The sequence below is a fragment of the Arvicola amphibius genome, chromosome 7 (genome assembly GCF_903992535.2).
Source record: "Arvicola amphibius chromosome 7, mArvAmp1.2, whole genome shotgun sequence".
Lineage (NCBI taxonomy): Eukaryota > Metazoa > Chordata > Mammalia > Rodentia > Cricetidae > Arvicola > Arvicola amphibius.
The window spans coordinates 99,109,567-99,135,317 of NC_052053.1; the positions used below are offsets into that span (position 1 = coordinate 99,109,567).

Consider the following 25,751-nt stretch of genomic DNA (forward strand, 5'->3'; position numbering starts at 1 on the left):
TCTCCCTTGCACCACCCGTTTCCCTCCTGTGGTATAGCTTCCCTGTTCATGGTGCTGGGTCACATAACAACATGTTCCTACAAGGATGTAATGAACTCTCAGCACATCTCCCATATCTCTCGACCTTTCCCTTTCTTTTTCTTTCTTCTCCCTCTTCATTGGTCACCTTTGCTATACTGTTTTCTTTCTATATGCATGCCTTATGTACATAAATGATTTTGTGGTTCTATATAAAATCTAGGAACCATGAGTAAGAGAAACTATGTATTATTTGCCTTTTGGGAACTCAATTTATTTAATACAAATATTTCCAATTGCATCCATTTTACTGCAAATGACATAACTACTTTTCTTTATGTTTAAAAAATCCCGTGTGTGTGTGTGTGTGTGTGTGTGTGTATTCTTTACCTATTCCTCTGTCAATAAACCTGGGTTGATTTCATAATTTAGCTATTCTTTTTATGTGTATGAGTGTTTAGTCTGCTTGTATGTATGTGCACATGTGTGTGCATGGTGACTACTGAGGCCAGAAGAGGCTTCATGTCCACTGTAAGTGGAGTTACGGACAGTTTTGGGTTATCATGTGGGTGCTGGGAACTAAATCCAGGTCCTCTACAAGAGCAGCACGTGTTCTTAACTGCTGAGACATCATCGCTCCAGAACTTCTTCTGATTTCCAAAAAGCAAAGCCAAAAATAAATATTTTGAGTTAATTTTCCTGATTTAAAACTGCTGGCTTGGACTGAGGATATTGCTCTGTTGTAGAGTGCTTGCTTAGCTTATACAAGGCCCTGGGTTCAATTCACACACTACACATAAAAGTTGCCTTAATATTTACATTTTAAGTTTTTAAAGACTTGAGAACCAGATGGGTTCATGGCCACCAGGTCTTTCTATCATCTACCCTATGTCCAGAGCTGCCTCTCAAATGTCAACTTCTCTTCCCTTCACAGAAATTATTTGTGTCTTCCTCCTCTAAAGTTCCAACCATAATACTAAACATTCTCTCACTTACCTCCATTTATATGGTGGTATGCTATGTGTGTGATTTTTGATTAATATGCATTATGAAAGAGCCAGAGGCATGTCTGGTTTGCGCCAGCAGCCCGACTCACTTAACACAAGGATGCTTACCCTGATTAAATGGCTAATAAGTTATTGCCACTGAATGTTGGACCATGTTATAGACTTGTTTTAACAGCATATTTACATTCTTAATTCTACCTTAAGCTAAAATTAATAGGTTTGCATTTTTCAAGTAAGCTGTAGAAGCTAGCTGTTTATATGTCTGCTAAGTAAGAGGATTAAGTGGGGCTGAGATTTACAATTTGAGAAGAAAAGGCTACATGTGAATAATTAGGAGTTACTAATTGGTTAAGAACTTAAAACTTCTTTTTTTTTTTTGTGGTGATAAAAGTGGAGGAGTGTCCCAGTTCTAAATGAAGTCAAAGGATGTTTTTTAGAGATCATAGCCACACTCAGGGCAGGGGCAACTATTTTTTAAAAATTCCATAAAAGGAAATAAATAAGCAAACGATCAAAAAAACAAAAACAGAGCAAACCAAAAACTCTGTACCACTAGGCCAACAAGAATGGGACAGATCCACAGCAGATACTTGGCTGTTCTTTAGCCAGGTAAACCTGGGGTCACAAGGACAAGTGCTTCCAGAGAAAACTCTGAAAAAGTCACCGCAAGGATGCATATTTCAAAAGCACTTACTAGCGTCAGGCCAGTGTAAGAGTAACCATAGCAAGGCCTTGAAAGTTAATGATGAAGACAAAGCCGTGATGAAGGCTCTATACGCTAGGCACTAGGGAAGCCCCACAAATAGAGAGGGCTTACACTGTTTGAATTTCATATCTTAGTACACCCTTTCTATCCTCACAATAGCCTACGAGACAGGCAACATTATCTATTCTATTGACAGACTTAAGCTATGAGAGATTAAGTCACTTCCTCAAAGTCACATGGTTGGTTAATGGCAGAGCTAGGGCTCAAAACCCGGCTGTTAGCCCCTACTTTGATTAGCCTTCTCTGGGCTCATCACATCTCGAAGATTAACTATCTAGTTATTGTCCTGTCCGCGGGGCCCCAAGAAAGGTCCTGGATTGCCCAAAGGCCCATCTCAGGAACAGCAGAGACAGCTCATCTTATCACACATCTGAACTCCTAGTGTCACTCAGGCTCCGCGTTCTGTTTCCTTTGTTCTGATGTTCGGTGATAACCCAGGGCAAGAGGTTTCCACAGGGAGCACATGCCCTGGCTTGGCAAGTTATTTAGCCTTGCTCAACTGGACTAGCAGCTGGATTCCCACAAGTCAGGTGGCCTAGAACTGACCCTCCCTGGTTAGAGGCTTCAAACTCTAACCCCTTCACAAGAGAAGAATCTAAGGCGATTGTGCTGGTAGAATCACTTGAGACAGGTCGGCGGGCAAGTCGTCAGTTCCTATACATTCATGGCCTTATTTTCTTCCTGTCTTCCGAGTTTCTAGCATTCCCATGACAGGGCTGTCATTAAGTGGCCACTAATGCTGTTTATGGGAAATTTAAAGTAGGAAGAATCTGCTTACTGGCTCTTTGTAAAGGTGATTTCCTGCCCAGTGACCTAATTGGTCAGGAAACTGATAAGTGATTCTTTTCTGTGTTCATTTGAAGCGGAAGTTCTAAAAACTGGGGCACTCTCCTTTCCTCCTATTTTGAACAACTGTGATATTTAGACCTGCCCAGGCTGTATGATTTCATTGCCTAGAATGTGGTGGGTTCCAATATAAATTTTTAAAAAATCAAGTAAATAAACTGAGATTTGAAATTATTTTCATTATTTGAGATTTTTTTCATCATCGCTGGGTTGAGACTGCAGATGTGTTTAAGATCCCTAGAACAGCCCAGTTCATTCACACAGAGTCAAGGCTCTCTAAAAGGACTGTGGGAATACTCATTCCCCACTCTCTCAGAGACTTGCTTTAGGTGAGTCAGAGCCTGCTGTCCTTCTGTGATTGCTTACCCATCTGTAAAATTTGAATAATAAGTCTTGCCTCCAGGCAACCAAAAGTTCTTGGTGACCCTAGATGGAGATACTTGATACGGATAAATGGCAGGAACAGTGGTGATCAAACACAGAAGATGAAAGGAGAGGGAGAAAAGTCTAATCCCCACGCTCCGTTTTTCCTTCTCATCATTATTCAAGATAGCAAAGCTTAGGAATGAAGTGGTCGGGAACAGAATGCGGATTCCGAAACTTCTCCCAGAACTGCTATCTCTTGGAGCCAGTTCCCAACCTCTAGTGGGAGCTGGCTATGAAGACACATTTCTCACGTGGTCTCCCTTCGCGGTACACACAGGGTAGAGCCCTCGTGATTTCAGGCTGGAGGAAGACAGCCAAGTTGCTATGGAGCCTGGTTTCTAGAAGGTGATGGGCAGCTGGTACCACTCCGTGTCGGTGTTCAGAAGGGGCCTGTTTGGGGGTGGGGGTGGGCTGTGACGAAAAAGTTTCTTCTCTGAAAACGTTTGAATTTACGACTTCTCTGCTAAGTATTTCTGAGAGGTCAGTATTTCTGAGAGGTCAGACTAGCCGCTAGTGAATGACAGAGACATGTTTGCCCTGTTCAGCCGAAAAGAATAGACTTTCGCGTGTTTAAAAATAAGCAGGAAAAAACCACCCCCAAACAAACAAACAAACAACAGCACCGCCCCCCCCCAAAGCAAACTAACAAAGCAGTGACTCCCAGAATAGGAACAGAAGGGCGGGAAAAGTTCACAGTCTTAAAGGACTGGGCATTTTGAATACTTGGTCCTTCTTGTCCTGTTGGATAGAAAGCAACTTGCTGAGACAGGGACTAGAAATGAAAACAACACTCGTGAATGCCGCGGGTCTGGAGTCAGTGTAGGTGAGGGTGGCGGGTTACCATGGACCTTTCTCCAGCATCCTTGATGGCTCTGGCCTTGTGGTTCTATTTCTGGTTTAGCCTCAGGTTTTCAATGAGACCACAAGGGAGAAGGAGCATCTATAACAAAGAACGTAGAAGTGAGCTCCAGAACTGACCAGCCAGATCACTTTTCCAAGATGCAGCACCTTCACCCATGGTCAGAAGGAGTTGTTCAAAATGACTTCAAAAGTTCCTGGTCTCGCTTAAAACAACAGCAACAACAACAAACAAAAACAAAAACCCCCGAGTCTAAGGTATTTTGAGAACAAAAAACTGGTGTCGTGTTCAGGGCTTCACCTTTTCTAGGAAGTCTGTGCACACAGGACTTCCACACTGTCTTGAATTGCCAGGTTCCACCCAGCAACCCTTTACACCCGAAGACAGTGTAAATGTGGGGTCCCCTTTCTGATAACAGATTTCTCTCCAGATCAGGGCTTTCCCCCCCCTCCCCTTAGTCTGCTCTACCTACTACAACCCATGAGGACTAACTTCTAGCAAACACAACTTCAAGTCAACAAAGCTTAAATGCTGGAGTCTGAGTGGTAGCATGGAACCGGAAGGGGATCACCATCCGTTTGGTTCCTTTCCTCCTGTTCCAGACTGGGCCAGGGGAGCTGCTGAGCTGTGGCAGACATTTTTCCATTGGGTCTTCCGTTTGATCTAGGGAGACTGCTAGAGAGTCTTAGCTGCCCCAGTGGAAAGACAAAATAGGAGAAACTTTCAGACTGCATCCCCTTCGTTTTCCAAGCGGTCTACACCGCCTCTGTTGGAGGCTCGTCACTTTTTACTGCCTAATGCAGAAAGACAATTTCAACAGCCACAGTTGAAGAAGACAAATGGGACACTGGCTGGGACAGTAGTTTCAGAACAAAGATTCAAGGTGACCTACAAGTTCCATGAGGCCACAGGGGCAAAAGTATCAAATAAAGAGATTGGGAAGGCTTAGACATTTATTCTCTAGCAAAATTAATTTCCTTGGGGGCTTGCAGTTCACTAACTGAACCTGTGAACCAGCTGTATTTAGTGTGCACTCTACTTCCTTGGGTCTCTAAAATTGACAATTGTCTGTAGGTCAAGTTCCAACGGAAGTGACATTTTTGACCTAGCTCTATAAATAGAGTACTGGAAAAAACCATCAGCTGCACTGACTGGCCCAGGAACCACACGCTATCTATCAAGCAACTCTAGTGTCTGGGCTGCCATTTTAGACGAGTGAAAAAAAAAAATATCGTGTTATTTATAATCTTCTGAGTTTTGAGAGTCTCAAAATACTCGGAAGCTATGAGTCTCTCAGATTTACAAATAAAAGATCTGGGGCATAAAAGCATGCAACAACGGCCTCGCCCAACACCATCTTCTCACAGCCCAGGGCTCTGCTAGAGGACCAGGCCGCCTCGCTTAGGGAAAGGGGAAACTTGCATCTCCAGGGTCTCTTAGCTGGAGAAGAGATCGATGACTGGTGCCCGTGTCTGCTCCCATCACACCCTGAGGCAGACTGACTCAAGCCTCAGTAATACTCCTTTCAGCGGGAACTGAGAAATGTGAAGCAGAAGTCATAAAAGGTGGGGTAATCAGCACCTCTGGAATGCAAGATTTAGAGGTGGATTAATCTCCCGTAGCAGCAGGTGGAGCAGAAGTGGGGTGGGGCTGGGGGAGTGAGCTAATGGCTAGGACGGAGCCTGGTATGCACTGGCACAAACCCCTCCAACAGCTCTACTGGCTTTTGTATGGGGCGAAGACACTTATAATTTCCCAGAGTCCCGGGATGGTCGTGCAAGTTATTATCCAATCAGGATACGTTTGAAGTGGAGATGGGGTCATTTTAGTCGTAACGGGAGAGCAGAGATAAATTGGACTGTTTTGAGTGAACACAGGTGGTCATCTTATTAGGGACACCATGGAGGAGCTGTCTGGAATCAGGTGGAGGAGGCTCACTCTTAGAAAAGGTCAGTCTGAAAACCATTCCATCTGGCAACAAAACCACTCTTGACTCGGTAGGGCGTCTCCGCTGTGCTTGCAATGACAGGCACCAATGTCCTTAAACATAGCTAGGAAAAAAACCAGCAGAATAGTCCCAGCATCTGGGTAGTCCTGCTAGTTTAGCTGACAATGCTCCCCAGGAGGCTCTCAGAGCTCCCACCCCTCTCCCCCCTCCCCCCCCCCCCCGGGAGTACCACTTCGTTCCTGTTACTTTCTAGTTGAGGGGAAAGTACTGAAGGGTGGCCTGCAACTAAGTGTCTCAACTCTGAAAAGAACTCGGGTGTGCAGGTGTGCACATCTACACACCTGTATAGAAACCAGCGGGGGGGGGGCGGGGCTTCAGGTGTCTACCGAGTCACTCTGCATTCCACTTTTTCCATTTTCCATTGAACCTGGAGCTAGGCTGCCAGCCCCAGTGATCCCCCTGTCTCCACCTCCTTCAGTGCTGCCTTAGAGGCAGGTCCAGCCACGCCCAGGTTTGGATGTGGGTGCTGGAGATCTGAACTCAGGTCCTCGTGCTTGCAAAGCAAGGGTTCTTATCTGCTGAACCATCTTCCCAGTCCCGAGAAGAACTTTTAATTAACAATGAATTCACTTACGAGAGTGAACACACACACACACACACACACACACACACACATCCTTATGCTAACACTAGTGAAAGAAAGCAAAAACTGAACTATTTAAAGAAACCTGAAGCACATTTTTTTTAAAAAAATTCATGTTCGTTTAAAATAAGGCAGGATGTTTACATGAAATATCCCTTGTCCCCAAATGTATTTCTATCCCCTTGCTGTAAATTTTTCAAATTGCACTTAACAGCTGCCATGGCCTGAGCTTTGTTTTTCTGGCCCCATCATGGTATCTGAGGCGGCAGGAGGATACTGGGGTTGCATTCTCAGTAAATCTGTATTATGCATGGTCATCATCTCAGTTTTTGACCATCTGATATTTGTTTCGGGAAACACTGGCCGGTGGAGAAGGAACACAGCTGTTTAGTCTGACATCAGATTGGTTGGAACCCTGACTGCTGGGGTGAGAAAAAAAATACCCTCAGACGCGTGCATTCAGACAACTGTTTTTAAGAGAGCTGGGAAAGGTTTAAAAAAAAAAAAAGGCATATCCTTTATCGGTGTCTCTTCCTGGGGAGACTTAAGCCATAGAGGAGAGTATCTGGGAGCTGTACATATTTCAGGACCTCGTTTGGATACTGCGAGAGCCACGTGACAACCCACCTTACTGAAAAGCAAGGGGATTCTCTGGAAACTGTGCTTCAACTTTGGGGACTCAGCTCACAAGGAAACGGACATGCCAGGTCTGGGGGCCAACCCCTTCATGTGTAGCTCATGTGGACCCAGACCTGTGTCAGCAGCTCCTGCTTCATGCCTGCAGCAGCTTATTGGCTCCGCAAGCAGCAAGGACAGGCGGCAAAAAAAAAAAAAAAAAAAAAAAAAAAAGGTGATTTTTCAGGAAGTATATTCTTGAAGAAAAATATTTCCGTGAAACTGGTTTCAAGTGACTTAAAAGATCCTAATATACAATGACATTTCAACTAAACACAGTGTCTAATTCTGGACTGAACCCTGGAAAAACCTGCCACGGGAGTATTACTGGGACACCTGGAAAAGATTAAATATTGCCTGTATATTAGATTACAGTATTGTATCAATGCTAATTTCTTGGGTGAAAGAATAAACGTATTATGGCTATATAAGAGAAACTGTTGTCCTTAGATGTCAAATGAAAGCCTCTGGGGATGGAAGATCATGACATCTATGACTTTCTGTCAAATGCTGCCACAAAGACAATAACAACTTAATGATAATAAAAAAAAAATAGATGGATAAGGACAATAAGCAAGGAAGAAAGGCCAGGCGAGGCAGCCTGGGAGATGGGTACCCCAGTTCACTGTTGTTTTCTTGAAACTTGCCTGTATGTAAATTACTTGTGAGAGATGGATGGGGTCAGTTGTAACAGCAGGATGCTGGGTAGGGTCAAATATGTGTTTTTCACATCAGAATCACCTGGTTAACTCTCTAAGGTGTTGAATCCTGGGTCCACTCACATCTATGCACACACACACACACACACACACACACACACGAGCGTGCGCATGCATGCACACACGCACGCATGCACCTCATCAAAGGAGTTTGCATTTCTGTTTTCAATGGCCCAGGTGTGTTTGCATTGGGAAATCTTCAGTGTCTTGTGACATGGCTCTGTGTCCTTTTCATCTTGGAGATACAGCTCTGGAGAATGCCCTTTGGCCCAGTGTTTAAAAATGTCGTCCGCTGACTTTATCCTCATATTAGCTCCCAGGGGGGAAGAGAGAGGAGAGATGTAAGTGCTTTTCAGAGTGGCCATAACTCATCTGTCTGGAGCTGCTGTTGGAGGCGCCACCCAAAACATCCAGAAAGAGTGGAGGAGGGACAGCTGACAGCTTGTGGCATAAAACAGGCCAGGGCTAGAATGGGCCAATCCCCTCATTTAGGGACCCTCATTAAGGACCTTCCTCAGTTATGCCCCTTGGTCTGAAGTTTCTCAAGGCACCAAAGAGGTCCAGCTCCTCTGCCACTCAGGAAGGAACAGTGTTAACTTGGAGTGGGGATAACTAAAAGGGACAGGAGACAGATATTCCCAGGTGTCTCTACCTCTGAGGTTGCAAGGATAGCTGATAAAGTCACTGAAGTTTCTTTCCTTTGATCTCAAGACACAGGCACAATCATTACCTCTGCGTTGAGGGGAGAGAGAGAGAGAGAGAGAGAGAGAGAGAGAGAGAGAGAGAGAGAGAGAGAGAGTGTCCTGGCCACTGAAACCCACCTTGCTGCAGGCAGATCTGCCGGCCCAGCTGCCTCCCTTCTGGCATCTAAGCGCGGACTGCTGTGGAGAATGTTATGCTTTTAATTATCACCTAGCATGAATGTGAGGATTTATTGTTATGCTTTCCTCCCACCCATCTCAATTGCCCCTTTGGGAAGCAGAAGGACTGATAGGAATCAGTATATACTCTTGCCTGGAGAGAATGGAATGTGGGCGTTGCTCACGCACATGTCTGCGGCCCCTGAAGGCACTGAGAAGGGGTGAGGGGTAGAAGTGGACCCATGAAGCCCTTTCCAGTGTCCTTGCCAGAGCACGCTCACGTCTCATGCTGCCCTATCTACACGCGCTGCCCAATCTACACAGGCTGCCGGTTCCCTCAGTGTGGCCTGCCTTTTTTTTTTTTAAACATCTGGAACAAGGTTTTCTTGATCCAAGGCTAAGGGAAGCTGCCAGACTTTTCTTTCGGAGGGTTGTACACACACATGAGGGTTCACATACATGTAAGGGCTGTCTTCCTCATATCAATACAAGGTTCACAACAAAGTAGAGCCACAGAAGAGAACTCTTATTTGTAACAAGCATTCACAGTGAACTCTAGATGGAATGCTGTAGGATCCCAACAATGTCTAGATAGTTAGTGTGAGTGAGTGTTGCGTGTGTGCGCACGTGTGTGCATGCGCAAGTGTGTGTGCATGTGTGTGCGTGCGTGTGCATGTGTGTGTGTGCGCGTGTGCATGTGTGCGCGCACGTCTAAGGAGTGAAGGTAGTTTAAGGCAATGAAGATAAGCTTGCTCAATATTCTCTACTTCCCCAGAGGCATCCCAGTCTCCAAGGTTTAGTCGAACTGTTTCAGAAAGCTGCCTCGTGGCAGAGAGGAACCTGAAAGGAAAAAATGCTGATGGCAGCATGATTATTTCAACTGGGGGAACTGGTTTCAGTGGGTAGTAGGCAGTTAGGACACATCTGCAAAACATGAATTCTTAGGCAAAGTAATTTCCTTCTTCCTCACAGCCACTGTTTATCCAGAAACGGGCTGAAACTCTGGGCTTTCCGAAAATGACCAGCATTAGGAGAGCGGTCAAGACCACCAAGCTGTGTAATGTGCCCCACATCTCAGATATCAGCTGGCATAACAGTAAAGACTTATGAGGTAACATTTTAGGGGAACACGTGTGCTCCGGGTGGGGGCTAAACACCTTAACTCATATTGTCTCTGTGAGGGAAGGTACCACCATCGTACCAATTTTCTAAGGGAGGAAGTTGAGCTGCCAAGAGAGTTATTTGCCCAAGGCCACTTGGCAAGAAGCAGAAGCCGGATGTGAGCCCCACAATCTAGCTCATTCTATCTCCTTTCATCATTTCCTTCTGGGAGGGAGAAGTTACAGACCCTCGGCCCACCCCGTTTTCCAGATATCCTTCTTTTCCTCAATAAACTGAAATATATAATTTCTCATTCGGAGTCCTCTGTACCTTTCTAGAAGAGCATGTTTTTTTTTTTTTTCTCATGGTTTATTTTTTTATATTTAAAAATTTCCATCTCCTCCCCTCCTTCTCCCCCTTCCCTCCCCTCCTCCTCCCACTTCCCTCCCCTCCTTCTCCCCTTCCCTCCCCTCCCCTCCACCCATATCTCCCCTCCCTCCCTCTCAAGGCCAAGGAGCCATCAGGGTTCCCTACTCTATGCTAAGACCAAGGTCCTCCCAACTCCCCCCAGGTCCAGGAAGGTGATCGACCAAGCTGAGAAGGCTCCCACAGAGCCCGTCCATGCAGAAGAATCAGAGCCCAGCGCCATTGTCCTTTGCTTCTCAGTCAGCCCCCGCTGTTGGCCACATTCAGAGAGACGGGTTTGGTCGCATGATCCATCAATCCCATTCCAACTGGAGTTGGTGATCTCCCTTTAGTTCTGTCCCACCGTCTCCATGAGTGAACGCACCCCTCACGTTCCTGACTTTCTTTCTAGAAGAGCATGTTTTAATACTATTCTCTCTCTATTGTTGGGGAATTAAGTCAAGAAATTGATACCAAAGAAAAATAAATCTCCAGGTTTTCTCCAACTGGAAATATGTAAAATAACCGCAGCTGCTAAAATCATGGCTGGCTTTCTTTCTATGATCATAATCTACACATGTGGATCACCTTCTTTGCCAGAAATATGTGATTATGTATTTCTTTATGTCTTTGGACATGCCTGTGTTTTATGACATCTTTAAGTAGAAGTGCTATGTTAGTCATTTCAATTTCCATTGGTAATCTCATGACTTATTTTCATCGGTGTTAACGCTACAATGAAAAGCTGCAGAAGGTACCATGTGATAGAGTTTAGAGCCCTGGAAAAAGGCAGCTAGGGACTACCTTGGGTAAGGGCACCAAGACTAACAGTAAGAGTTTAACCCTCAGAACTCACATGACGGAAGAAGAAAACCAGCTCCCAAAAATATGATCACCTACCCTCAGCCTACCCTCAGCCTACCCCCAGGCTACCCTCAGCCTACCCCCAGGCTACCCTCAGCCTACCCTCAGCCTACCCCCAGGCTACCTTCAGCCTACACCCAGCCTACCCCCAGCCTATCCCCAGCTTACCCCCAGCCTACCCCCAGCCTATCCTCAGCCTACCCCCAGCCTACCCTCAGCCTACCACCAGCCTACCCCCAGCCTACCCCCAGGCTACCACCAGCCTAACCCCAGGCTACCCTCAGCCTACCTGCAGCCTACCCCCAGCCTACTACCAGCCTACCCCAGCCTACCTTCAGCCTACCCCCAGCCTACCCCCAGCCTATCCCCAGCTTACCCCCAGCCTACCCCCAGCCTACCCCCAGCCTACCACCAGCCTACCTCCAGGCTACCACCAGCCTACACCCATCCTCATCCTCAAAAACATTTTGAAAGCTAGTTAGCTTATTTATCCCATACTGTTCTTGTGGGATAAGAAGATGGACAATAGTCATATCCAATACTTACCTTCAAGCATCTGTGTGTACCAGAAATTGTTAAAAAAGTAAAAAGCCCTTAGCCATGCTGACAATAATATGAAGTAGATACTTCCATTGCTCCCATTTTAAAGCGCATACAGCTTTATCTTTATTTTTATAGCTAGCAAGTGGTAGAGCCAGGGTTCAAACTCCTGCTGTCTGGCTCCAGGGCCTGTGTGCCAGCCTTCTGCTTGGTTCTGCCAGGCAGTGAGGCTGTGATCTTGGGTCTTGATACTTCCTGTTACAGTAGCTGAGTTCGATCCTAAACAGCGGGCCATTACAGCCTCTGAAACAACGACGTCCATAAAGTTTCCATTATTATTACCACAGGTTCATCATGTTTATGAAACATCAATGGCACAAAGAAAAGTCTCATGTGTTAAGAACTGTTTTAAATAGAGGATTATCATCAGTCCTGAGGAAAGCCACATGCTATACAGCCCCTGGTCGGGAATGGGGCAAATGCCCCTTCACATCCGTCCCTTGGACCAGGGTTACTGCCTGCATCTAGGAACTTCTGTAGCTGTCTATGGTCTATGGCTCTGTTCAAGATGAAAGACTCCACAGCGCTCCGGCTCTAAATTAAAACCAGCACAACAGGGGCTGAGAGATGGTTCAGCGGGCAAAGGGGCTTGCCCCAAGCCTAATGACCTGAATTTGATCCCTCGAACCCCCATGGCGGAAGGAGAGAACCAACTCCGGTAGGTTGCCCTTTATCTCCACAAACAGCACACACACATACACACATACACACACACACACACACAACAGCAGTACTATAACAGCAGGCAGGACAAAATGATGGTAAGACAAATGATACAAAACCTCAAAGGTGTAAAACTTTCCTTCAACTGATCACCAAGGGGAGAGTCTTAACAGGCAGGGGTCTGCCAGAAGGAATCTAATTTCATCCTTCTGTGTTTTTCTTCATGACTGAAAAGTTTTCGATCGTCCTTTCCCACCCTTTGCAAGAGAATACCCCAAACACAATCCTAAACTTTAAAAGTAGAAGCGCTCACTTCAGAAAAGGATTTTTAAATAAAAACTCAAAACCCCACAGTGGTCACTAACTACTTTGGGAGTGGGGCTGGGAGTGAGGGAGTCATCTTAGGAGACACTACTTTCACAGGGTGGGGAAGGAGAGCAGAGCCACAAGAGAGAGGCGAAAGGGGGCGGGAGATGAGGGGATAAAGAGGAAGACTTGCTGGCTTTCAAAAGCAACATTGTCCAGAGAGGTGAAAGGGAACAGACGGCCGCGGAGAATGCGTCCCTCAAAGACCCCGGAGAAAGGGCGATGCTGACAGATCTTGCTGTTTGCCATTGATGCCAGCGTGTTCGGTGTTGGAGAGCTGAGGCCAGAGTACCCACCAGGCCTCTGTTCCCAGAAGCTCACCGGGGCAGAGGCGCTGAGGCTCACGGAGAAAAAGAAAAGGACTGGGCACCAGCTGCCAGCAGTGGCGCATTAAGTGCAGGCCCTGCAGCTTCTTTTCAGGTATAGCCAGGGAAGATCCGCTTTGCTCTTAACTTTGGGCTGGCAGACGTGAAAAAACAGGCCAAGAGTCCAGGCTGAAGTCCCTGCTTCCTCCCCTGAGAACCTGCTGGGGGATGCATGCCTGGGATCAAATGGACACACCTCAGGAGAGGGGAAGGAAGAAAGCCAGGGGTTCTGTAAGAAGAGTGAGCCATCCAAAGAGCCAACAAGGAACCCGGGGCTTTGAGAAAGGACAGAAGGACATGCTGAGGAAAACCCAAACATTGAGAAAGGAACATCGTGGGTCAGTTTCAGAGGCCGGTCAGCCCCTGCACAGAATAACGGGACAGAGGAGGAGTAGGCATATCCCTGCGTGCTTGTCGGGCCTGGGGACAGGATGCCAGTGGGCTTGATGTATGCAGTTGTACCACACTGGGGATTGCCCTTTGAGACTCCCGAGTCATTTCAAAGCACCGCTGAAGCTGGAGGCCCTGGCTGACTAGTGAGCTCAGCCTTCTAGAAGGAGAAAGTCTAGCAGTCTCTGCAGACGAAGGATGGGAGCAGCGGTGATGAGAGGGAAGGGTTTGTAGAAGCAGTAACCACAAAGAGCTTACAAACTTCAGGGGACGAAGATGCAATCAGTGTAATTTCCTTCACATTTCTTCCATAACGAAAATCACTGTTCCAAATGCTCCCGTGACCTCTCTTTGTACCCTTTACTGGGGAATGATAAAAGTCAATCCTTCTGTTGCCAGCTAGGAGTGAGCGGAATTCACCCCACTCCATGTGTAGACAGCTCAGAGAGCAACATGAGCTCAAAATATTTTCTTGCTTCTGCATTTTCTCCCTTCCGCTGGCCCTGAATGGCAACCTGCCGGGGCTCTGAGTCCTGAGGTGGTGAAATATGGTTTTGTGGAAACGGATCCCTTATCAGAACATTCGGAAACATTCTTTTACATGTCGGGCCTCATAAGCATTTCTCTTTTGACCCTCTATGGTGAAGGAGGGGTTAAAAAAAGCTCTGACTATCTTTACGCTCACCTTAGCCCCCATTTTGATGAGGATGCCACAGTGGCTATCGAGTCCCGTGCTTCATACTGTATGCACACAGATCTGAGCTGCTGAGAGAATTCCCATAAAGCAGTATACTGAGAAAGATTGACCATGATCAAGACCTTGGCTTTTATTTCTCTACTTCAGCAAAACTTCTCCACAGGCACTTGAGACTTGGACGGTCCACTAATCAGCCTTAAAACCGAGAGCCAGGCCTCTGCATAGAAATGACTTTGTATAGCTCCTGAGTGAAATCCCCTGGGGGACAGAAGATGCCCAAGGCTTTAACAATCGCAACATAACAGCCTCAGTATGAGAACAGAAGACAAGCAGGCTCTGACATCCCAATTGAAACTACAGGCTGAATCGGACATAGAAGAATGTAATTACCTTTTCTAGTCTGACGGTACACTAAAGAAACTGGAGAAGTGGGGTACCTATTAGGTCCCCACTAATCCTCCTCCTAAATTCAAAGCAGGGCTAGTCCCTGGAATTCATTTCTGAGTATTCTTACTCCCCGCCATTGTTAGGCAGCTCAATTGGTAAGTGCTCCTAGCTCATAATGCTTTCTGCTTAGCTCTCCCCTTCTTCGTTCCCAGCAGCTCAAAGCACTTTACAAATATCACCTCATTATTCTTTATAGCACTCCAGCGAGCCTGATAGGTGGAAAGGCTCATTATCTTCTCCTTAGCAATTGGGGAAATAGACAAAGGAAGAAGTAACTCACTGAAGCCAGCAAAGGGAGGCTGGACTGGAAATACGCCTCAGCTACTCTCCTGACTCCAAATGTGTACATGTCCCATGGCAGCCCGTAAAACTCATCTGCTGGCAGGGTGGGGTTTTCTCCTAAGTACTGTTTTGTAATCTGCATGTCTGGAGAAAGGTTCAGCACTGGGGTGGAGGGGAAAGGGTGGGAGTCCAGATGGGGGCTGCATTCAGATGGCGATACTTAGTTCAGACAAGGCTCTTCACCGGAGTCTCGGCGCCTTGCTTAAGAAAAGAGGTGCTTAGGTTGGGGGCTCCTTCCTGCTTTTTCAAGATAGCTGAGGAAAGAGTTTCAGAAGACTGCTTTCAGAGCTCGCCAATCCCTGTGACCATCTAGGCCTTGTTCCTTTCATAAGTCTGAAGTGGTACCCTTGTCTCTTTATAGAGTGCGCCACGTCATCCACTATCCACCTACGGCAGCAAGCAACAGACCAGCCAGTGTGGCATGGCAAAGCCAAGAGATGACCCTGATGTGTTATGGTCAAAACAGATGGAGACACGCTGGGAGCAGGAACATACTGAGAGGGTCAAAAAGGGAAAAGGACTGGCAAACTAGATCGTGAGCTGAGCCTCGGACTGAACCAGGAACATATCCTACATTCCATGGAACTTAGAGTAAGTCCCCCAAAGCATGGGAGGCCCTGGAACAATAGGACTTGATTTGGCTTTCCCACATAGAGGATTACCAGCCCCTCTAAACCATGCGAACAATAGCCCAGTGTGCCCTGTAGTGGCAGTTTTCCATTTACCCAGAATTTCATTTTAATGAAAAAGCACTGATCTTCAAGTTAATTAAAATTGGATTATACAGGTTTCATAGTTTATAATTTGGCGCAGGAGCTCCATAAGCCTGAACCTTTAGAAAACCCGCCATATCTCACGTCTCGGATCTTCAACATGTACTTTTCCTAACCGATGCCTTGCTGCTCGTCCAACAAAGAGTCGGAGAGGTAAGACTGTAAAATCAGCATTTGTTTGTAGAAGCAACTCCTGCCACAAGACCAGTGATCTTGGATAATAGTAAAGAACAATGGTTTGGGGTGGCAGGGTGACTATGGGGACCGGAGCTAAAGGACCGACTACGCAGCCTCCAGAAGCAGCACATTTTTGTAGTAATTAGGTTGTTTCTGTTGGCCTGATCTTTGCATTCACCATGGGAACTGAGTCAAGTTTGCTTGCTTTTCCCTCAGAGACTACAGAACACTCTCCTTTATACAGAGTAAAAGGAATAAAGAAAAAATATCTCTGGAAAGTCAGAGGCGGGAGTAGGATACATTGTATTTATATCCACGTCCAGCTGTACAGCCACCAACTGCCAGCTCTGCTCCATCTGTGCTCTCTGAGGACCTCAGCCTGACCTTGTGAAACCTACTTTCTGGGAAGTAAAGGAATTTCCAGGATTAGCTCAAATCTTGAGGCTGCCAAGTGTGACAATCTACAAAGCTCTCTTAGGTAATGATTCAGACCCCATTGCTGGTCGAAGCCAAGATGGTCCCCAGTGAACTGGAAAGACTCTTATTTCCTGGATGCAGATTATAATGGGAGTTGACCCCGGAAGAATTCTGGAAGAGCAAGCCTTGGCATTTCTGCTGCATACTACAGATTCAACAGCTGATACCATAGACAACTGAAATGTAATAAAACCTGAAAAGCAGGGTAAAGAGGTCATCAGAAACAAGTCTGAAAAAGAACACCACAAGGAAAGGGGGGGTGTGGTATGTTAACGACAACAGTGGTTAATCTCATACATTTAACATCCAGGACAGCCTGTTTTGGGAGGAAATACCTGGCGAATCTCTCCTGAACTGAACTTCTGAACACTCCAGTAGAAGTCCAAGTTTCTAACACTGATTAGATAAATGCCAGATTCCCCTCACAATCCCAAATTGGAAAGCAATGAATTGGTACTTTGGGCTAGCCAGATAGGAGTTAGCCCTCAGATCTATCCAGGAACAGGACCGGTACAAGAGGCCATCATCTTTCCCTCTATCTCCTAGACACTGCAAACATCTGGGTAGTGATGAAACTTCAAAATAACTCCCTCTGTGGCCTCCTCGGGTCCCAGTCCCATCTGAAAAATGAAGGGACAGAACTAGAACACCTCTAACATTCATCCTCCGAGCTTCCCCATAACAACTGTTTCTCTGCAGGGTTGGCTCCAGCGATTTCTGGCTACGGTGTATTCTCTTCCTTTCCGGCTTCACTGAATCCTAGTCCCCAAGCGTGCCTAACAGTGTCTGGGGAGTTTCAGCTCACCATAAGAAGCCTTACTGGTCAAAACAATCAAGCGCTTTTCCCACCCCTATAAGGCAGAATTCTACTGACCCAGCTGACCTCAGGAACCAAGGATATTCAAGAGCTCTAATTCAAAACATAAGGACAAAGACCCCAAATGTGAAGGCTTAGCAAGAAACACACACATAAACAAGTCCACAAGTTAAACCCATAGGGTAAGCACCTAGGATATTAAGAAGGTAGCTTTTTTTTTTTTTTAACAGAGATGGTCAGATATTTTTATCACTATCTAACATTCTCAATCTACTTAGTAACCCAGCTCAGCAACTCGATCCATAACAACGCTTCCACAATGTTAGCTGAGGAAGTTTTCAGACTAGTCAGCATCTCCAAGGAACTTTTCATTCAAGGACTCCAAAATGTTACGTAAGGATTATTTCTTCTGATCCCAAACAGATGTGGGGAAGGAGCTGTTCATCTGAGAAGTAAGGGACAGTTTACAGACTTGTCTTAAGTTATAGAGCAAGCCAGGCTTAAGCAGAGATTCCAGCAAGCCACTTTCAGAATTAAGCAGTTCCTAATCTCTAACACATTAGCAGATACCTGTGTGAGTTACACAGAAACTTAGAGAAGCCTTTGAGAAAGCAGGGGGCCTCAAGTATCTGTGCTCCCTAGTGACGCGGGTCAGTTTGGGAACCTTCTGGAAATATAACTAGGATAGGCCAAATCTAGGACGATTAATATAAATACTGACCTGCATTCTTAGCTTTGAAAAGTATCTTCCCCTCTCCTGTATTATCTTTTGGTTCAAGCCCAAATGCATCCTCTTTCAGACGACTAATATTTAGAGCATGTTGGTGTAATAAGCAGAGTGGAAAATCACAAATGGTCTGTATGGTATGATTTAAATTTAGAGAAAAAAACCCTCACTCCAAGTGTTTATACATGTACAGTTTTTTGAGTCAGCATCTTACTATGCAAGAAGCAAAGAGGTGTCCTTTGTTTCCGGGCTAGCCTTGAACACCTGATCCTTCTGCCTCAGCTTCCCGTGTGTTCAGATTACACACGTGTGTCACTGAAGTGGGATCGTAATCTTCATTTTCCTTTTTTAGCCATCTATATTTTTCTTGTTTTACTTATTTTTTATTATACAGAGTAATATACATTTTTGTGTAAGCATATTTTATATCATTATACAAAACGTGGATCAACTTCACAAAAAATATGGAGCAAAAGAACGGATACCAGAGAAAGAAGCTGCTATGTGACACCGCATAGAGTTCAAACATGGACAAACCAGTTTGGGGAGACAGGAGCCTACAAGTGGGTGGCTACTCTGGGGAGGAGAAGGGAAGATGGGACAGGATAACCCCAGGAAAGGTGTCCTGGAGACCACTACTGCTCTGCTTCCTTCCCTGGGTGTTGGTTTCACATGTTAGTGATGGTGTAACTGTATAATGCATACCCATTTCTAGTCATTTATCACACTTTTAAAAAATTACTCAGAACATAGAAGGTACCACCTCAGAGGCTTCTCCATACTATACTTTTAGGAAGTCCAGGGAGTGGCTCGTTGTAGACAGGGAGAGAGAATTCAAACTGTACTTTCAGTTGTACAGTTGTTTTCTTTGAGAGGTGTTTATGACAAGGAAGAGACACTTCTACTTTCCCAGCTCTGAGAAAGGGGCTCTGCAATCTGCTTCCATTAACCAGGAAGGAAAACACCAGCTGACATCAGCAAAGGGTCAGGACATGTGGAGATTAGCGGCATTTGAATCTCCCTGACAGCACAGGATTGATGGTGACTCTGAAAGTCTGTTTTCATTCAGTTCAGGCTCTCCAGAAAGGTTGATTCTGGACCAGATACATCACACGGGGAGCTACAGTTCTAGAACTATGCCTGAATTTACGAAAACGAGGGGCTGAATCTTCTAGAAGGGAACTCTGAGAGGAACTTTGTGTCCTCGGTTCCTAATGCCACTTCTTCTTATTAACAGAACAGAGGCTCAAGGAATAATTTTGACCTAGGTGAATGTTTAAATCTCTGTTCAAAAAGAAAACTGGAATGTTCCAGCTCAAGTAGACGTTACTGCAAACGGGAAGGGTTGTGACAGAATGACCCATACTGGATAGAAGACTGTCTATCCAGCATCCCTCGAGGATGCTAAGGAACTAACCAAGGCGTGATGGGGTTTGAGAAACTGTATGCATCTAAAATTTTTATCAGTTATGTGAAAACAAGTGAAATAAATGCTAAGATTTCATTTCAGTTAGCAAACTATGTCCAAATCACTATCAGATCAATGTGTAGTCAATATAGACGTTAATTTATTTCACACTATTTCTCCCATATGAAGCCTCTGAAGCAATGTGCATTACACTTCAAACACGTTTCAAATACTCAGCAGCCATGCATGGCACTGCAGGTCTAGGAGGCTTCGTTTGGAGGTGGTGGAGGAGTCCTCTATGTGACCGAGGGTTTACAGAAAAAAAACGAGCTTCATAGTTAACAGTGTTTCCACCTCGTCCTACAGTCAGCTGCATCCAAATCCTCCACTTCTCTAGACACCCAGTGTCCTTGTGGCAACTTCACTTTCTGCTTTCATACTTTGAGTATGGTTTCTGTCACACGCAATAAAAGCAGACGGAGATAGAGAAGGCGTGCCTATGGGTACATCCTGTTTAAGTGGTGGCATGCCTGTCAAATAGCAGACGTTCAATGAGCGCAGTTGGATTTATAAACTAAGAAAGTTATTAAGAAAAATGTGCCACCATTTTATTCTTAGCTTTCGAGGGCATTTGCCATAGGTTACACAATCAATTTGTCAGCCTCCTTTGTGAATGAATGAACTGAAGTCTAGTTCCTATTTGAAGAATTCCAGGTGCATTTGCTGTAAATTCTGAATCAAACAGGAGTTTAATAAGGTGCAGGCCTACGAGATACCTGGATATTATCCACCCGAGACGGCTACAATGTAAAAGAAACTAAAATAACAGCCTTTCTATCAGCCAGCACGCTCCTGCTTCATCTCAGCTCTTGTCTTCCCGCCAGCATGCATTTATTTCTGTGTCTCCAGCTAAACACGGAATTGGAGTCTGAGAGGAAACGGGTCATTGGTTGACGTCTTCTGTGGGAAAAGCCACAGCCATCCCTGACACCTGAACCCAAATCCTTAGCAATCTCATGACGACATTAAATGTGGCTATTTCAGGACCAGTGTTCCTTTCCCTCTGAGAGACTCAGAGACAGTCTCCTTTCAGCTACACGCTAATCGGTCATAGAGCAAGCTTTGGGCATTTTAGGTTGTAAAGGCTACCCTGGGCTCAAGGCTGTCTTTGCAGGTGGTATAGGGTAACTTGAAAGGCCAGACCAAATGAGAGGCAGAGACAATCTCCTTCACTGGGGAATAGGAACCATCCTGAGGTCAGGAGGGCCAGTGCTAATGGGCATGTGCAGTTGGTGGTTTTGGAGGATTTGCGAAGGGCACAGGGGTAGGCACTAGGCATTGTAAGGGCCGAGACAGGAAGAACCAGAAAAAGCAAATTTGCCACTGTAACGGGTCCGTGTGTGGAGTGTAGGAGGGAACTTAGAGAATTTACTGTAAATCTAGCTATCTAGGGAGCTGTTAGACATTCATTGGATGTCTTTCAGCCAAAAAGGGAACCAGGAAAGGCATACTATTGCTCCATGTGCGTGAGTCAGGGTCTTGGGAATGCCTATATCTTGCAGAGATCATTCACCCTTCAAGTAGGAAACCTAATGCATTTGTCTATGAAGATGAACTGTAGGCTGTTCCTGGTGGGAAGCTGAAGTGAGTCAACATTCTCTAATGCCCGAATGTTCTGTTCTGCTTATCCCAATTATGAGTGGGACACACACACATGTACACACGCACGCACACACGACCTGGCATAAAAGCAGGACCTTTGAGTTCTGCTAGACTGTGTGTGACTTTTCTAAGTCCCTGTTTTTATCTCAGAGTGCCATTTGTAGGGAGGAAGGAGGAAATGGGAACTGTTGATGAGTTCTCATCTGAGAATCCCAAAACTTTGGAAAGGATACAGGAAAGAGGGCAACAAAATGGCTGAAGGACCTCCTTAGGTGACCACAGCAAAAGGCTAAGGCCACAGACTTTGGAGACAACCTTTGGGTTTCAAATCTGCCTCTGATACTTACTAGCTGTTTACCTTTGGACGTAGTATATAACCTCTCTGTGCTTCAGTTTCTTGATATGTCACCTAGAGACATGCTACCTTCTGGGAACCAAGCATTAGATGGGGCCATGTATGTTCAGTTATCTTGGGCATCTGGTAACCATTAATATCAGCGAGTCCCATTACCCATAGCACAGTATGTTCTTGGGGTTTACTTAGAGACACAGTCTCCAGCCCAAGCTGGCTTCAAAATCCCAACGTGGCCAAGGATGAGCTTCAACTCGATCCTCCTGCCTCTACCTTCCAAGTATTAGGGTTACAGGCTCACATTACCATGTCCTATTTACAGGGTGCTGTGCATAGAGCCCAGGGCTTTACGCATATTAAGCAAACATTTTACCAACCACATTACATCTTCAGCCCCATTTTTAATTCTTGATTTTCATAGGCATTCTTCTTGCCTCAGCATCCGGGCTGGAACTGGAGGTGTGGGCTATCACACACCGCCATACTTTTACTGTTAAAGCTGGAAAAGATTATACAAATGTCTAGTCTTGCTTAGAAAACACCCTCTCACGTTAAAAAAAAAAAAAAAGGACAAGATTAGTCAGTGAAAACAATTTGTGTACTCCAGGAAGCTTATAAGGGGAGAGGGGAGATAACATTCCTTTACCTTTTTTTTTCTTTTATAGTTTTACTTACTTTATGTATATGAATGTGTACTACATGAGTGTCTGGGAGTTACAAATGGTTGTGAGTTATCATGCGGCTGTGGGACTAAAGATTAGATCCTTGTAAAAAACAATAAGTGCTCTTAACTGCCAAGACATCTCTCTGGCCCCCAACATTTCCAAAGAATTTTTCTCAGAATTATTGGATACTTTAGATGCTAGATTAGGGTCTTGCCTTCTGGGGATAGTTCTGGGAAACAAATTCAGCCTTGCTTATTGGTTTGTAGCTGTGGTAATGGGCTTGTTGAGAGATACAGAAGCAGTGGTTGGTGGCACACGCTGCCATCAAGCTTCCAAAACGGTCTTCTTAAAACTCTCCAGGGCCTTGAAGGGGTAATGCACGGGACAGGAGTGCTAAGAAGTGAGAGGTCAGCATTTATCACACCGCCTGAAAGAACAGTTACACCTAGAAGCTCCCATTTCAATTGCAGTGGTGTGTGTTGGGGGGGGGGAGGGTGTGCTTCACCTCAATGTGATGTAGCAGGGAAGGGTGGCAGGCCTGGCATGCTGCCCATGTGTAGAAGTTGCCACCCAGCTGAGGGGAGAGTCAGACTGAGCAGTCCCTGTGTTCCCTGGAGATTTGGATCAAGCTCACAGCCAGGGGAAGTGGGGATTAACACAATGTGGTGTCCGAGCTAATGAGTTAGCAAAACAGAGACAGATGGCAACTGAGTAACTTAACTCGCCCATCTCCGTTTGCAACACACTCCCACAGCGTCTCCCCTGTCCTTGTGCTGTCTAACTCTGCCCAGCTCTTTCGTCCGCCCCAGAAGGTCACGGCCACTGAGTAATCATCCTGCATGGAAAACAGCTACAAGCCCGCTTTCTAAACACAACTGTCACCCACGATTGGTGTACAGTGGACTGGAATTTTTGTTGATGGCCTCGGGGAGAGATTCCTGGTCCTAGAGGAGAAATAAAGTGACTTTTGTTGAATTCTTGTCATTTTATATTTAAGATATAATTCCTTTTTTACTAGTAAACAGTATATACAGAATACCAGAAAATTCTAGAACGTGATATTACTTGGGGGTGACTTAGTCTGATCCTAAAACAAATTTCCTTTAGCCAGATCTATAGACTGTGCAGGCTGGTGGGAATCTTGGCCAGAGAACAGGGCAAGTGTGCAGTGCTAACACCAGAAGTGTGGAGACTCAAGTGAGGTGCAAATGACTGCTTTGTGAGCTGTCTGCAACTCTGCCTGCCTGTCTGTCTGTCCACCTGCAACCCCCGCTTCCCCCCTACACTTGCACTGAAACTTTTCAGTGTGCATGCATGGTGCACGCTGACACCCACCTGTAGAGGTCAGAGGGTAAGCTGTAGGAGTCGGTTCTCTCCTTCTATCAGGCGGGGCCGGGGGGGGGGGGGGATCAAACCCAGGTTGTAAGGCTTGGTGGGCAATGGCTTTGCCTGCTGAGTCATCACTTCACTTGCCCACCCTCTGCATCTTTTAAGGTCCTTTTTTTTGTTTGTTTTGTTTTGTTTTTCTAGAAAAGAAACCAAAACATGTTTTCCAATGGTCATGGTTTTCAGATGGCATTAAAGGCGGTTGCCAATTATGAGACCTGCCTGGTGCCGATACCAACTAAGACAGCCATTTTGGAAGATCTTTGTCTTTTGAGTATTGGTTCATTTTTAAAATATTTTCCGTAATAGTACAATTCCAATTATGTGAACAACAGAAGAATATTTTCAGAAGAAGGGGAGGTTTAAAAATTAATTCCTCCCCCTATGGTTATTTCATTCAATGGGGTGATCAGAAACTTAAAAAAAAAAATTAAGACATCTTTTTCCAGGGTCTAGTTCTTACATGCAGTCCTCACCCCTCATCCAGGAAACTTCTCTGTGCAACAGATGGAGACCATTAGAGAAACCACAGCCAATCGAAATGTAGAGCTGTGGAGCTCGATCCCAAAGGACACATCTACAACCCAACTTCTGTGCCTAAGGCTCAGGGATCACTGCAGAAGAGAAGGTGGAAAGGTTGCGAGAGCCGGGAATCCCAGGAGGTGCTGTGAGAGCGTGTCTCCTAGGAACGTCAGAACCTTCACCTATCACCATCTCCCTAACATGGCTGCCTACACATGAACAAGGATGATACCTACAGACATGCTTATGTGGATGAGAAGGCTCAAGAGGCCTCAACCCTACACAGAACCACGGGCAACTAAGGAATGCCGAGAGCGGGAGAAATAGTCTTCCCCAGGGAAGAGCTCGGCAATTGGCTATCCAGTACCGAATGGTCAGCCCCGAAAGCATATACACACAAGCAACATTCTGTAGGCTGAACAGGCTGTAGTTATGTACTTAGGAATACGCATATACATGCACATGCACGCAACAACAATTAATGAAAAAGGAGGCCATGCATTTGAAAGTGAACAAGAAGAAATCTATGGAAGACTTGGAGGGAGAAAAAGAGAAGGGAGAAAGGATACATTTATATTGCAAACTCAAAATATTAAAATAAATTAAGTTAAACTCTATTCATACAAAGGGGTTTTGCCTTTGGAAAGTAAGAAGCGGACTCAGAAGAAGAAACTTCCAGTGGTCACTGACTAGCCAATAGGATGGCATCTAAATGGGGCAATGACGCGCAAGTTGCGCGCTGAAAGTCCACTCACACCTCTGACCACTCCCGCACAGTTCCTTACCCATCCACCCTCTCAGGAGTTAACTGTTAACATCTAGCGTCTTAGAGCCTTGGGACTGACAATGACGAAAAAGGATCAGTTCAAAGAATTTTGAGCTCACTAGCTACATACAGACTGGTATTACCGTGCACGGGAACGGACCACAAGATATACAACAAAACCCATTTTAAGAGTTTTTGTTAATAAAAAGAAAGAAAGGGGAGTGCACAGGCCTCTCCGAAAGAAACGTGGGGAAAGAGAACATGAGATAGGCAAGTCTGCTTTTTAAACGTAGGTCAACGCATGCGTATAGGGGTTTTTATAGTCACGCCACACATATGTAGAGTACATAGCTACTTTGCGCATGTGTATATATTATGTAATGCATAAGGCCCTAGGGTGGCTAAGCATTTTGCCTGAATGCTGATGGCGAATGTGCAGCCGTATGACCCACCCACCCACCCACCCACCCAAATGCTAGCACCTAGGGTGGCTAAGCATTTTGCCTGAATGCTGACGGCCGTGGGACCCTGGATATGACGGAAATGACAACACAGACCATACAGCAGGGGTAGTGTGTACTTCCCCAACATGGTTTGGTTTAAAATTGAGCATGAGTCCTTTGAACCTATGACTTAGTTGAACTGGCTCTTTGTGGCATTGTAGGATGTTACCAGCATCCTTGGGGCTATGTCAGGAGCATCTCCTGGTCCCTGTTGCCAGGTTTCACAGATAAAACAGCTTCACACAGTCCCAAACACTGAAAGGGAATTAGCAACAAATTATAACATGCATGAACTTCTAAGCAGGGTGAAGCTAAGAGTGAGTTAAGAAGCCTTTGGGGTTTTTTTTCCAGGTATAATTTCTCATCTAGAAAGAAGCATCTGAGGAAACTAAAGGAATACAATATAATATAAGGGCAAGCGAAATCACCAAGTCCAGTGTCTGTACATGGGTCTGGTCGAAAACAACCAACCAAACAAAATGTTTAATGAAAGCCGTCTAGTGAAAGAT

The 25,751-nt window shown here is 45.5% G+C and overlaps 1 protein-coding gene across 15 annotated transcripts in view; it reads right to left on the reverse strand.

The window, feature by feature from the left end:
• The window catches only part of LOC119818468 (DNA repair protein RAD51 homolog 2-like), a 437,860-nt gene that overhangs the window by 57,158 nt on the left and 354,951 nt on the right, over nt 1–25,751 (reverse strand). The window contains exon 3 of one of the 15 annotated variants that reach the window (XM_042055420.1): nt 8,729–8,788. The exons of the other annotated variants lie outside the window; for them this stretch is intronic. Coding sequence (XP_041911354.1) covers nt 8,729–8,774 — 46 coding nt within the window. The 5' untranslated portion in view covers nt 8,775–8,788. The remainder of the gene's footprint in view (nt 1–8,728; nt 8,789–25,751) is intronic. 15 annotated transcript variants of the gene reach the window in all.